The sequence below is a fragment of the Tachypleus tridentatus genome, chromosome 7 (genome assembly GCF_004210375.1).
Source record: "Tachypleus tridentatus isolate NWPU-2018 chromosome 7, ASM421037v1, whole genome shotgun sequence".
Taxonomy (NCBI): domain Eukaryota; kingdom Metazoa; phylum Arthropoda; class Merostomata; order Xiphosura; family Limulidae; genus Tachypleus; species Tachypleus tridentatus.
Genome location: NC_134831.1, coordinates 169,392,783 through 169,408,254, shown reverse-complemented (window position 1 = coordinate 169,408,254; position 15,472 = coordinate 169,392,783). Strand labels below are relative to the sequence as shown.

The 15,472-nt window shown below is 35.5% G+C and overlaps 1 protein-coding gene across 1 annotated transcript in view; it reads right to left on the bottom strand.

The window, feature by feature from the left end:
- Positions 1 to 348: 348 nt before the first annotated feature.
- Positions 349 to 15,472, bottom strand: part of LOC143257860 (uncharacterized) — a 57,635-nt gene continuing 42,511 nt past the window's right edge. The window contains exons 9-11 of the mRNA XM_076516891.1: positions 8,726 to 8,903; positions 6,252 to 6,466; positions 349 to 4,242 (exon numbers count right to left, since the gene is read on the bottom strand). Coding sequence (XP_076373006.1) covers positions 4,087 to 4,242; positions 6,252 to 6,466; positions 8,726 to 8,903 — 549 coding nt within the window. The 3' untranslated portion in view covers positions 349 to 4,086. The remainder of the gene's footprint in view (positions 4,243 to 6,251; positions 6,467 to 8,725; positions 8,904 to 15,472) is intronic.

Genomic DNA, 15,472 nt, shown 5'->3' with positions numbered 1-15,472 from the left:
CACGATCTGTGTATAGTTTGATCTAATATCTTTTCTTAATTCTTATAACAGTATATAAAACATTTTGAGTTGTCTTACCTCTTGTGACGTTGTCCTACTTATATTGTAACAGGCTTTGATTTACGTTACGAACTCTGAGTGTGATGTGTGTATTTTGTTATAGCAAAGCCCCATCGGGCTATCTGCTGTGTCCACCGATGGGAATCGAACCCCTGATTTTAGCATTGTAAATCCGAAGACTTACCGCTATCATAGCGAGGGACCAGTTTCGTATCCCTTCACTTTGTGTCATTCTGAATACATATGTCTCAACAATTAGAGAAATAATTAATTTTCCCAATAGATATATTGTTTCACACATCTTTATTTACATCATTAAATTATATAAAAGACACAAGTACTTAACAGTTCACAAACACACGAATACAAAAAAATTCCACGGAAAATCGAACCATAAATTTCAGCGTTGTAAGTCCATAAGTTTACAGTTGGCCCACTCAAAGACGTGGTACAAATAATGTACGGTCACAATTTTCGCATAATTTATGTAAGTAAAATTATCATATAGTGACGATTCAAGAGAGAAATTTCAAGAACTGATGGTTCTTTGATCCTTTTAACTTCTTTCAACCTGAGAAATAAGCTTTAAAATTATTTGAAAGTCATAACAAACTTAAATTGTACCTTTTTATATACTAAAGGTTAAGTAATTTTCCATCTAAATTAAAACGTTTCACTTAGTCAAAACTAAGTATTGGAATACTTGTTAAGTTCCAAATAGTTTAGTTTCACTGACAAACTACAATAACAAAATCACAGAAAGATCAGTTTTGAATATGAAAGAAAATCGTGAAAAACACACATTTTCCATAATCAAAAATACCATTACGATGTTACGTTGAAGTGTGGAAATCAATAGTTAGAATGGTACTGTTAGGTTTAGTGTTTCACACTTGTTAATACCCTTCTTTAGTAGGAACTTTTAAACTAGTGAGGTTCATCTTCCGAAACTTATATTTAATCTTGGATTTGGAAGAAGCCGGTGTCATCAACTTTCCAAACGTTTACCAGCTAAAGCTTTTCTAGTTTTATTGAAAACGGGTTTCTACGCTTTTAACAATAACATTATAAAAAGTAAACACGTAATTTGTCTTTGTTCGGAACTTCGCGCAAAGCTACACGAGGGCTATCTGCGCTAGCTGTCTATAATCTAGCAGTGTAAGACTAGAGGGAAGGCAGCTAGTCATCACCACTCACCGCCAACTCTTCGGCTACTCTTTTACCAACGAATAGTGGGATTTACCTCACATTATAACGCTCTCACGGCTGAAAGAGCGAGCATGTTTGGTGGGACGGGGATTCGAACCCGCGACCCTCAGATTACGAGTCTAACGCCTTAACCCATTTGGCCATGCCGGGCCCTACCCTAGACGAAAGGTGACCAGTCAACAAACAATAAAATGCTTACTTGATAGATGCTTGTGACTGAAATCTATATAACATTATAACCAAATTTATAAATCGACTCATCCATATAGTATACATCAAAAACATAATTCAGGGTCATAGCCTACCACACCATAATCTTTTTCATATACAGACACACACACAGAGTTACAAACCCTAACACGTGATAGAATCTTTTAAATATCATATTAAATTCGTTAAATTTCAATCACTGTTCCGACCACTGTAATAATTTTCAACTGTGATACACGATTTTTCACGTAGTAATAATTTATTTAAAATCTTATACTAAGAGAATTTGGAATGCCTACTTTAGTGTAAACACGACACATCTTTACATAGTTTACTGGCGCCCTCTATACATTTTAAATGAATCATTTCCTCGCGATTTATTAGTCTACTAAATATTTCCAATAAACTAAACCCCGTCACAATGGTGCCTCTGTTTCAAAAAACGCTTTGATGCAAATTTTGGATGCTTTTAATACTTTTACATTTGTATATTAAATAAACTCGAAGAGATTACACCAAAAGGTATATATATAGAAATTCAAAATATAAATATATATGTATATATTCATACGAGGAGTCTTAACAGCTACCAAATGAGTGAAGTGTTACTGATCGTAGAACAAGCCTAACAGATATCAAGCATGATTGGACACCTTATGAGGACTTCCAGAAGAATAGCTTACACTTGCACAGATTCCAACAGCTTCTGCAAGAAAACTTCTTCGATGAAGTCTATTTCTCGAGACTTACTGTTTGGTGTTATTTTGCAAATGACATCTAAAAAGGGATACTTTGTAGAGCACAAGGTTCGAGTTTACTCTAAAGAACTGATTGAATGAGGTTCAGCAACTGTGCTTCTTACAGAAGATGACTGGCTTCACTGTCATGCCTTTCAAACCGGTTTGGGATGGTGCCTTTCTCAATGAATGATTGAATTACCGCCTTGGATGAATTCTTATCCATTGGGGTGGAAATGTACGATGAATAACTACGACGTTCAGGTATATTTTGGATGTTATACGTCCTTTCTAAAGGAAACATATAACTCAATATCTTATACAAAAACATTCTCAACACCATTACACCGCCTCCAGCGTCCTAAATTGTCCAAAACTCACAAGGGGTTTTGCTCTATATTTCATCTTATTAACTGTACAAAAACGGATGAAATACGACCACGTCATTCAATGTCCGTGGAAGGCCATCTCAGCGTCACTGTATCTCTGATGTTTTGGTTCCACTTATAAATAAATGGCATTCGAGCGAGTTGTCGGTTGTCATATGTCATGTCCTTCCAATGGCACCATTGAAGACAGTCTAATCCTAGCTACAGTTACGTAATCTGACAAATAAAACACAATACGATGAACTTCAGAAACAATGTTCCATTTTTACCTCTTCTTACTTAATTACTGATCATTGGTGCAGGACATCGTTGTCAGCAGTTCAATAACGTTACTCACAAATATGTCACTGTATGATAATCACTGTATGGCTGTACTTTTGGATAAAATACGTATCTGTTTATGGCTAAACACAAAACTAGAGTAATGGGTTATTTCTGCTCTGCCCACTACGGGAATCGAAACATAGGTTTTAGCATTATTAGCCTACACTTACAGTTGTGTCACTTGAGGAGGGATATTTATTAACCAAATTATACCAAAATCGTAAAAAAAAATTGTTAAAATAAAAATATAAATTTGAACTAAGCCACAAAAGAATCCAAGGTTAATGTCCCTATCTTTAAAAAGAAACGACAACAGATATTTTTAAATTAAGGAGGTAAAATGTCAAGGCTGTCACAGAGTTTTCCAAAAGCAAAAACATGTTCGTATTATAAAATCAGTATGGATAATTTACAGTTTGGATAAAAACTCTTATTAATAAGAAGCGTTCTAATGCTTCTTTGAAGGTGGCGAATAACAGATGAATCAGTCTATGAAATGGATTTATAATACTCGTACTTTTGTCTGACGCGAAGTAATTTATCGATTATTTTGTTCAGGTGCAAAGCTGTACAACAGGTTATCTGCGTTATGTTCAGAGCATGGACTGAACCCTGATTATCCCCATAAGCCATCTTGCTTATTGCTGAACCAACGAGAGGCAATGTTTATTAAATAAGTTTTTCATCGTCAAACTAACTTAGCTTTCATAATAAATGTTTACAAGATAGTGAAAGGAATAGTTACGTTAGATATTAGATACTGATATAATGTATAGATGTTACGGTTATACTAACAGCGCTGTACCTTTTAAATAAATTGAAGTACTATATGCCACATTTCTGCCAAAGCCAGAACAGCACAATTACAACCTTATATACCCCATAAAGCTTCAACAGATAACGAAATTATATTTGAAACTTAGAGCTTTTTTGTTCACCATTGGCTGACTTTTCAGCACTTGTTTCACGTATGACACTAAAAAAAATTGTTCAGTAATTGTTTTTGGACTTCACAGAAACTAATGGAACTTGTGAAGTTGGACTTCTGAAAAACATTATGTGTGGAATGTTAAATGTGTTTCCATGTCATCGACAACAGAAAAAAAATCTTCTACAGGTGCTGTTCGGTTTGTAAGAAATTATCTTTAAAGTGAAATCTAAACTATTGTACATATTAAACACTGGGTAATTCGGTTCCGTCCCCGAGGGTGGTGCCACGCCAACGGAGTATCATTTCGACCTAGTCTCTCGCCTCCGCGGAAAGTAAGAGATGAAAGAGAACTCTCAGTTTCTCCCAACCTTCTCCGAGATTCCTGAAAATAGAAGATTAGTAAGCAAGTTACGACATAACATAATTTAAAACGTTTGTTCACTCTTAGGCTTAACTCATCTTGTACAGATTAGGTTTGAGTTTAAAAATGTAGAAGTGAACAGTTTTTATTAACATATCAATCCCAGTTGAGAAAGAAAAAACAGTTAATACTATATGTCTTTCATTGGCTCAGCGAAATGTCTGTGGACTTACAACACTAAAATCGGGTATAGATACCAGATAGCCCTTTGCTTAGCTTTGCACTTAACTACAAACAGACTTTCTGGATGGATAAAATGTCAACTCTAAACCGCAAGAATTTGTCTGTTTTCCAATTACATCACATTCAAAAGTTTTTTTTTCTATCCATTCTCCACATTCGGGTCTTTGGTTGACAAGTTCTACTTGGTGAGACTCCATGAATCCGTTGCTAAGTGGAAAGCTAATGCACGTAACACAGCAAACCTACACAACGGGCTATTTGTGCTATGCTCACTGCTGATATCGAGGCATAATTTTTATCGTTATAAGCCCTCAGATTTATAGATGATCCACAGAGTTGCCATGGTAACATTCCATATTGTGAAGCGGTTTGTGTCTCGTGTTCGTGATGAACCTTTCTTCAAATTTCTCAATCTCTTATCATTATGAAACTTTCGAGGGATTCTTCGGTACGCCCCAGAGAGATACTGAAACCCTTTACTTTTACTCAGCTTCAAATATGTACAGTCCTCCTGGTGAAGAGGCGGTAAGTCTATTGATAACAACGTTAGCATCGATTCCCGTCGGTGGACCAACCAGATAGGCTAATGAGACGTTACTATAAACACACACACACCGACTTGTACGTGTTTAATAGCTATTTCAAGTTTTCTCTTTGCTACTGTTTCACTCTCTGCTTCCCCAGTCATGGTTGCTAAAAACTTTCGAGGAGTTCTCGGGTGTGGCCTATATTTCCAGGACACCTAGTAGTACAAGTTAGATAATACGCTGAAAAGTAGTTGCGTTCCTGCAAAATATTTGTGGTGGTTTTCATGACCTTTGCTTGAATATTCCTTATTATATCATTTTCAGGTGCGACATTTAAGCTACGCTTTCTTGTAAGCATTATGTGTTAGATCGATAAATCCTGATCTATTTAAAAGAAAGTTCCACGTGCTCAGACAAGCAAACTCCCGTTGATGTAACTTTATCCAATAAATAAGTTCACAAAAAACGAAAAAAAAAAGGTTAAAAAAAAAAAGAGAAAAGTTGTTTATAGCAGTATGTGAAACGAGATGGATCTAACTTATTCAAAGTAAAGTAAATATAAAGTTGTAATGAAGGCAAACAGCTGATGATGCAGAAACGTCTGATTTGTGTTTACGACACGATAAGAATATAGTTTTATACGAACTTTGCATGTATATTTTAGACATAAAAAGTCAAGAATCCCATAGAAATTATATTTTGTGTAATGTTCAATTTTAAGAAACTTACATGCTGATCAAGTGTTGTTTGAAATACTTTGCAAATAAAAAAACGAAAGTTGAAATCGAAGCCAGTTGTTACGAAGTGACAATAACGCTGTGTCATCGTAAGGCATACTTATTGCCTTAAAGAGCTTGACTAAACAAAAAGTAGGTCAGATGATTTTTAAGTGAAAGACCAACAAGCAATTCAGATTCTTCATACAAAAGCTACTTTTAATGATACAAGATTTGTAACGTTTGATCCAGAAATTTGCGAGATAGGTTCCGAACAGACAAACACAAACATATTATTTAGATATTACACTAATGTAATTAAGCTGGCCAGTTGAGATGAATATTAATAAACATTTTATCCTATTATGCAACAAACTTGCACGACCGACATCCCACTTCAGGACATTCGCTCGTACGTTTACAAATGAACGAAAACCTATATGGGTCTTTAGGCCTACTTTTGACCTAGTGAAAGCCAGGTACAGATATAACCACTTCCTCTTAGTACATCTAACATATTATAACCACCACATTTTAAACTTACCACCTCAGAGCTGGTTGGTCCAACTTCCGCAGTGACAGATCCTGCCCAGTAATCTTCAACTAACACAGCTCGTGAAGGTGTGTAAGGTTTTACCTGCGCATGTAGCGCCCTCTGGTTCATTCCATTAGCAACGTAAGAAAAAACCTTATCGATAATTTCATTAAATCTCTGTTCCCAATCAGCCTGTTTCCCACTGCCACCATGTCCACCAACTCCTGTTTTAAGTTAAAATAATATAAACAATGTTCAAAAATACCTGAATTTAATCATTAATGCAATAATTCAAATATGAAATTAATGTTTCTCGGAACCACATTTCCGTTAAAATTAAAATGGTAGAGTTACTAATTAATAGTTGTTAATTAAATTACATGCATGTTTTTAACCATTGTTCCACTTGTTAAATAAAACTACTCTATCCTTCAATCCATGTTTTTTTATTTTAAAGAAGTATTTTGTAGAAATTCATAAAAAGCAAAAATAATACAACACAAAATAATACTAAAAAAATCAAAGGATTAACAAAACGTCAAAAACAAACAAACACGATTCGTTCATCTTTTGTCACTATTGTTTTTATTTTTTATATTTGTTACTATATGATGCCAAACTTTTTGTTTGTAATTTCGCGCAAAGCTACACAAGGACTATCTGCGCTAGCCGTCCTTGAATTAGCACTGTAAGACTAGAGGGAAGGCAACTAGCCATCGCCACCTACAGCCAACTCTTGAGCTACACTTTTGCAAAAGAATAATGGGATTGACCGTCACATTAAACGCCCCCATAGCTGAAAGGACGAGCATGTTTGGTGCGACGGGAATTCGAACCCGTGACCCTCAGATTACGAGTCGAACGTCTTACTTCATTCACCTGGCCATGCCGGGCCACAAACTAAATGAATTATAAAATAAGCAGAACTCTAAGGCTGCGTAAACCAAATGTAACTTTCTACATAATTGCGTTTTAAAGATTGTGCTCCATAACATATGTATAGCTCCCCCAAAAAAATGTATCTTAAGCCATGGACTAAATGTTTCTAGTAAATGATAAACATATCAATGAAACATCATTGTTATTAAAATAAAAACAAACCACATGAAAAAATTGAAACATTATGCTAGAAGTGTCTTTAAACTTTCAATATCGGTGTTTAATACCTGACACTTATAATACACTTTAATTTAATGTATCTACAAGTGAAGAATTATTAGCACATTCATTATTGAACATTATTAAAATGTTGAGAAATTTGGACTAAAAAACTAAAACGTAATACAAAAAAACTGGTCCTTTCATTTTTATTCGTGACAGACAGTTCCTAATCAGGCCTGGCATGGCCAAACGCGTAAGGCGTGCGACTCGTAATCCGAGGGTCGCGGGTTCGCGACCGCGTCGCGCGAAACATGCTCGCCCTCCCAGTCGTGGGTGCGTATAATGTGGCGGTAAATCCCACCATTCGTCGGTAAAAGAGTAGCCCAAGAGTTGGCGGTGGGTGGTGATGATGACTAGCTGCCTTCCCTCTAGTCTTACACTGCTAAATTAGGGACGGCTAGCACAGATAGCCCTCGAGTAGCTTTGTGCGAAATTCCAAAAACAAACAAACAGTTCCGAATCAAATTAATCTAAAAGTGAAGTACACAAAGGTCTGATGAGCTTCATAGAAAGAAAACTCACTCAAAACACTACAGTTCCCAGGGGACTTTCACACATTTCGTTTAATTAATAGTTACGACCTTTCTCCGAAACTCTATTAACCCCACAAATTCAGCAAAACCATTTTCGCTGCGGAGCGAATGGATATATCAATATCCCTTAACACTACAGTTTAAAAAACGTTTCTTTCCTTTAAAAACTATATCTCTATCAGTGCTTTTTGTTTTCTGATTTTATGGGAAAGCGACGAGTCTTCGGATTTACAATGCTAAAATCAGGGGTTCCATTCCCCTCGGTAGACACAGCAAATAGTCTGATGTGGCTCTCAATGCTGAACCTTAATTTCCTTTAAACTGAGAATAAAACCTAATTTATTTTATTTAGTCTGACAATATAGGTTTCTGAACTTAAAATATTAACATACTATAAAAATCGAAAGTAGTTGTCATCAATAATGGGTATATAAATATCCATTAAAGACTCTTCAAATAATCTTATCAACTTGTCCTAAATACAGTAGTTGTTACTGAACCTCAAGAAGCAGTCATGGTAGAACACATCATGCCTTTCACCACAAATAAGTGAATCTATCAAACGTTTCTTGCCCCCAAAGTTAACGTCAATCAGTAAGGTAATAAATCGAGTGGTCCTCATGAAGGTCAGTACATTGACAAACCGTTTTAACCACACAAGTCAACGTAAGCCGGTTAGGTCAGGATTCTGTCGAAGGTCACAACCTTTACATACCTTTTTTTGCTGCATAAACCAACAGTAACTCTGATGTATACACCTTAATCCTATCAATTAAAAGTCTTTCTTACCACACATATCTATATACACCAATGAACTAAGTACTATAGCTAGTGGTCCTGGGGGTGGCCATGGAGTCGGCTCTATCATCACAGGTATAATTGGTTTTCTTAAAACATCGGCCAGACTGACCTCACGTGAACAGATGGGTGACGTTGCATATCGCGGTGTCAGACAACAAATCACCACCTGTTGTAGAAACGTTAAACAGAAATTAATACGAAATTATATTTTGTCGTTTATTTTACTTAGTAAAACCAAAAGGTTGTTTGTAATGTAATGAAGTCCCACCGAAAATTGTGAAGTACATTTTTCAGACTCGATCGCTTGGTATTTATATACAATTAGCATATCTTTAAAGCACACAACATAAAATAATCTTTTGGAACTGCATGGAAAATATTGGTTCATCTCGGCTGTTCCTTCTTCCTTAAGTTAACTAAAATCATTAATTAATAAATTTTAAACAATCTTAAAGCCAGCCTTTATCTTTCATACAGCTATCAATCTTAAAGCCAGCCCGTATCTTTCATATAGCTATCAATCTTAAAGCCAGCCCTTATCTTTCATATAGCTATCAATCTTAAAGCCAGCCCGTATCTTTCATATAGCTATCAATCTTAAAGCCAGCCGTTATCTTTCATACAGCTATCAATCTTAAAGCCAGCCCTTATCTTTCATATAGCTATCAATCTTAAAGCCAGCCCGTATCTTTCATATAGCTATCAATCTTAAAGCCAGCCCTTATCTTTCATATAGCTATCAATCTTAAAGCCAGCCCGTATCTTTCATATAGCTATCAATCTTAAAGCCAGCCCTTATCTTTCATATAGCTATCAATCTTAAAGCCAGCCTGTATCTTTCATATAGCTATCAATCTTAAAGCCAGCCTGTATCTTTCATATAGCTATCAATCTTAAAGCCAGCCCTTATCTTTCATATAGCTATCAATCTTAAAGCCAGCCCGTATCTTTCATATAGCTATCAATCTTAAAGCCAGCCCTTATCTTTCATACAGCTATCAATCTTAAAGCCAGCCCGTATCTTTCATATAGCTATCAATCTTAAAGCCAGCCCTTATCTTTCATATAGCTATCAATCTTAAAGCCAGCCCTTATCTTTCATATAGCTATCAATCTTAAAGCCAGCCCTTATCTTTCATATAGCTATCAATCTTAAAGCCAGCCCTTATCTTTCATATAGCTATCAATCTTAAAGCCAGCCCTTATCTTTCATACAGCTATCAATCTTAAAGCCAGCCCTTATCTTTCATATAGCTATCAATCTTAAAGCCAGCCCTTATCTTTCATATAGCTATCAATCTTAAAGCCAGCCCTCATCTTTCATATAGCTATCAATCTTAAAGCCAGCCCTTATCTTTCATACAGCTATCAATCTTAAAGCCAGCCCTTATCTTTCATATAGCTATCAATCTTAAAGCCAGCCCTTATCTTTCATATAGCTATCAATCTTAAAGCCAGCCCTTATCTTTCATACAGCTATCAATCTTAAAGCCAGCCCTTATCTTTCATACAGCTATCAATCTTAAAGCCAGCCCTTATCTTTCATATAGCTATCAATCTTAAAGCCAGCCCTTATCTTTCATATAGCTATCAATCTTAAAGCCAGCCCTTATCTTTCATATAGCTATCAATCTTAAAGCCAGCCCTTATCTTTCATATAGCTATCAATCTTAAAGCCAGCCCTTATCTTTCATATAGTTATCAATCTTAAAGTCAGCCCTTATCTTTCATATAGCTATCAATCTTAAAGCCAGCCCGTATCTTTCATATAGTTATCAATCTTAAAGTCAGCCCTTATCTTTCATATAGCTATCAATCTTAAAGCCAGCCCTTATCTTTCATACAGCTATCAATCTTAAAGCCAGCCCTTATCTTTCATACAGCTATCAATCTTAAAGCCAGCCCTTATCTTTCATATAGCTATCAATCTTAAAGTCAGCCCTTATCTTTCATACAGCTATCAATCTTAAAGCCAGCCCTTATCTTTCATACAGCTATCAATCTTAAAGTCAGCCCTTATCTTTCATATAGCTATCAATCTTAAAGTCAGCCCTTATCTTTCATACAGCTATCAATCTTAAAGCCAGCCCTTATCTTTCATACAGCTATCAATCTTAAAGTCAGCCCTTATCTTTCATACAGCTATCAATCTTAAAGCCAGCCCTTATCTTTCATATAGTTATCAATCTTAAAGCCAGCCCTTATCTTTCATATAGCTATCAATCTTAAAGCCAGCCCTTATCTTTCATACAGCTATCAATCTTAAAGCCAGCCCTTATCTTTCATATAGCTATCAATCTTAAAGCCAGCCCGTATCTTTCATATAGTTATCAATCTTAAAGCCAGCCCTTATCTTTCATATAGTTATCAATCTTAAAGCCAGCCCTTATCTTTCATACAGCTATCAATCTTAAAGCCAGCCCTTATCTTTCATATAGCTATCAATCTTAAAGCCAGCCCTTATCTTTCATATAGTTATCAATCTTAAAGCCAGCCCTTATCTTTCATATAGTTATCAATCTTAAAGCCAGCCCTTATCTTTCATATAGTTATCAATCTTAAAGCCAGCCCTTATCTTTCATATAGCTATCAATCTTAAAGCCAGCCCGTATCTTTCATATAGTTATCAATCTTAAAGCCAGCCCTTATCTTTCATATAGCTATCAATCTTAAAGCCAGCCCTTATCTTTCATATAGTTATCAATCTTAAAGCCAGCCCTTATCTTTCATATAGTTATCAATCTTAAAGCCAGCCCTTATCTTTCATATAGCTATCAATCTTAAAGCCAGCCCTTATCTTTCATATAGCTATCAATCTTAAAGCCAGCCCGTATCTTTCATATAGTTATCAATCTTAAAGCCAGCCCTTATCTTTCATATAGCTATCAATCTTAAAGCCAGCCCTTATCTTTCATATAGTTATCAATCTTAAAGCCAGCCCTTATCTTTCATATAGTTATCAATCTTAAAGCCAGCCCTTATCTTTCATATAGCTATCAATCTTAAAGCCAGCCCTTATCTTTCATATAGCTATCAATCTTAAAGCCAGCCCTTATCTTTCATATAGCTATCAATCTTAAAGCCAGCCCTTATCTTTCATATAGCTATCAATCTTAAAGCCAGCCCTTATCTTTCATATAGCTATCAATCTTAAAGCCAGCCCTTATCTTTCATATAGCTATCAATCTTAAAGCCAGCCCTTATCTTTCATATAGCTATCAATCTTAAAGCCAGCCCTTATCTTTCATATAGCTATCAATCTTAAAGCCAGCCAGCCCTTATCTTTCATATAGCTATCAATCTTAAAGCCAGCCCTTATCTTTCATATAGCTATCAATCTTAAAGCCAGCCCTTATCTTTCATATAGCTATCAATCTTAAAGCCAGCCCTTATCTTTCATATAGCTATCAATCTTAAAGCCAGCCCTTATCTTTCATATAGCTATCAATCTTAAAGCCAGCCCTTATCTTTCATATAGCTATCAATCTTAAAGCCAGCCCTTATCTTTCATATAGCTATCAATCTTAAAGCCAGCCCTTATCTTTCATATAGCTATCAATCTTAAAGCCAGCCCTTATCTTTCATATAGCTATCAATCTTAAAGCCAGCCTTAAAGCCAGCCCTTATCTTTCATATAGCTATCAATCTTAAAGCCAGCCCTTATCTTTCATATAGCTATCAATCTTAAAGCCAGCCCTTATCTTTCATATAGCTATCAATCTTAAAGCCAGCCCTTATCTTTCATATAGCTATCAATCTTAAAGCCAGCCCTTATCTTTCATATAGCTATCAATCTTAAAGCCAGCCCTTATCTTTCATATAGCTATCAATCTTAAAGCCAGCCCTTATCTTTCATATAGCTATCAATCTTAAAGCCAGCCCTTATCTTTCATATCTTTCAGCTATCAATCTTAAAAAGCCAGCCCTTATCTTTCATACAGCTATCAATCTTAAAGCCAGCCCTTATCTTTCATATAGCTATCAATCTTAAAGCCAGCCCTTATCTTTCATATAGCTATCAATCTTAATCTTTCATATAGCTATCAGCCAGCCCTTATCTTTCATATAGCTATCAATCTTAAAGCCAGCCCTTATCTTTCATATAGCTATCAATCTTAAAGCCAGCCCTTATCTTTCATATAGCTATCAATCTTAAAGCCAGCCCTTATCTTTCATATAGCTATCAATCTTAAAGCCAGCCCTTATCTTTCATATAGCCAGCCCTTATATCATCAATCTTAAAGCCAGCCCTTATCTTTCATATAGCTATCAATCTTAAAGCCAGCCCTTATCTTATCAATCTTAAAGCCAGCCCTATCTTTCATATCTTAAAGCCAGCCAGCCCTTATCTTTCTTTCATATAGCTATCAATCTTAAAGCCCCTTATCTTTCATATAGCCAATCTTAAAGCCAGCCCTCTTTCATATAGCTATCAATCTTAAAGCCAGCCCTTATCTTTCATATAGCTATCAATCTTAAAGCCAGCCCTTATCTTTCATATAGCTATCAATCTTAAAGCCAGCCCTTATCTTTCATATCTTTCATACAGCTATCAATCTTAAAGCCAGCCCTTATCTTTCATATAGCTATCAATCTTAAAGCCAGCCCTTATCTTTCATATAGCTATCAATCTTAAAGCCAGCCCTTATCTTTCATATAGCTATCAATCTTAAAGCCAGCCCTTATCTTTCATATAGCTATCAATCTTAAAGCCAGCCCTTATCTTTCATATAGCTATCAATCTTAAAGCCAGCCCTTATCTTTCATATAGCTATCAATCTTAAAGCCAGCCCTTATCTTTCATATAGCTATCAATCTTAAAGCCAGCCCTTATCTTTCATATAGCTATCAATCTTAAAGCCAGCCCTTATCTTTCATATAGCTATCAATCTTAAAGCCAGCCCTTATCTTTCATATCAATCTTAAAGCCAGCCCTTATCTTTCATATAGCTATCAATCTTAAAGCCAGCCCTTATCTTTCATATAGCTATCAATCTTAAAGCCAGCCCTTATCTTTCATATAGCTATCAATCTTAAAGCCAGCCCTTATCTTTCATATAGCTATCAATCTTAAAGCCAGCCCTTATCTTTCATATAGCTATCAATCTTAAAGCCAGCCCTTATCTTTCATATAGCTATCAATCTTAAAGCCAGCCCTTATCTTTCATATAGCTATCAATCTTAAAGCCAGCCCTTATCTTTCATATAGCTATCAATCTTAAAGCCAGCCCTTATCTTTCATATAGCTATCAATCTTAAAGCCAGCCCTTATCTTTCATATAGCTATCAATCTTAAAGCCAGCCCTTATCTTTCATATAGCTATCAATCTTAAAGCCAGCCCTTATCTTTCATATAGCTATCAATCTTAAAGCCAGCCCTTATCTTTCATATAGGCTATCAATCTTAAAGCCAGCCCTATCATCTTTCATTATCTTTCATATAGCTATCAATCTTAAAGCCAGCCCTTATCTTTCATATAGCTATCAATCTTAAAGCCAGCCCTTATCTTTCATATAGCTATCAATCTTAAAGCCAGCCCTTATCTTTCATATAGCTATCAATCTTAAAGCCAGCCCTTATCTTTCATATAGCTATCAATCTTAAAGCCAGCCCTTATCTTTCATATAGCTATCAATCTTAAAGCCAGCCCTTATCTTTCATATAGCTATCAATCTTAAAGCCAGCCCTTATCTTTCATATAGCTATCAATCTTAAAGCCAGCCCTTATCTTTCATAAAGCAGCTATCAATCTTAAAGCCAGCCCTATCTTTCATACAATCTTCTTTCATATAGCTATCAATCTTAAAGCCAGCCCTTATCTTTCATATAGCTATCAATCTTAAAGCCAGCCCTTATCTTTCATATAGCTATCAATCTTAAAGCCAGCCCTTATCTTTCATATAGCTATCAATCTTAAAGCTATCTTTCATATAGCTATCAATCTTAAAGCCAGCCCTTATCTTTCATATAGCTATCAATCTTAAAGCCAGCCCTTATCTTTCATATAGCTATCAATCTTAAAGCCATCTTTCATATAGCTATCAATCTTATCTTTCATATAGCTATCAATCTTAAAGCCAGCCCTTATCTTTCATATCTTTCATATAGCTATCAATCTTAAAGCCAGCCCTTATCTTTCATATAGCTATCAATCTTAAAGCCAGCCCTTATCTTTCATATAGCTATCAATCTTAAAGCCAGCCCTTATCTTTCATATAGCTATCAATCTTAAAGCCAGCCCTTATCTTTCATATAGCTATCAATCTTAAAGCCAGCCCTTATCTTTCATATAGCTATCAATCTTAAAGCCAGCCCTTATCTTTCATATAGCTATCAATCTTAAAGCCAGCCCTTATCTTTCATATAGCTATCAATCTTAAAGCCAGCCCTTATCTTTCATATAGCTATCAATCTTAAAGCCAGCCCTTATCTTTCATACAGCTATCAATCTTAAAGCCAGCCCTTATCTTTCATATAGCTATCAATCTTAAAGCCAGCCCTTATCTTTCATATAGCTATCAATCTTAAAGCCAGCCCTTATCTTTCATATAGCTATCAATCTTAAAGCCAGCCCTTATCTTTCATATAGCTATCAATCTTAAAGCCAGCCCTTATCTTTCATATAGCTATCAATCTTAAAGCCAGCCCTTATCTTTCATATAGCTATCAATCTTAAAGCCAGCCCTTATCTTTCATATAGCTATCAATCTTAAAGCCAGCCCTTATCTTTCATA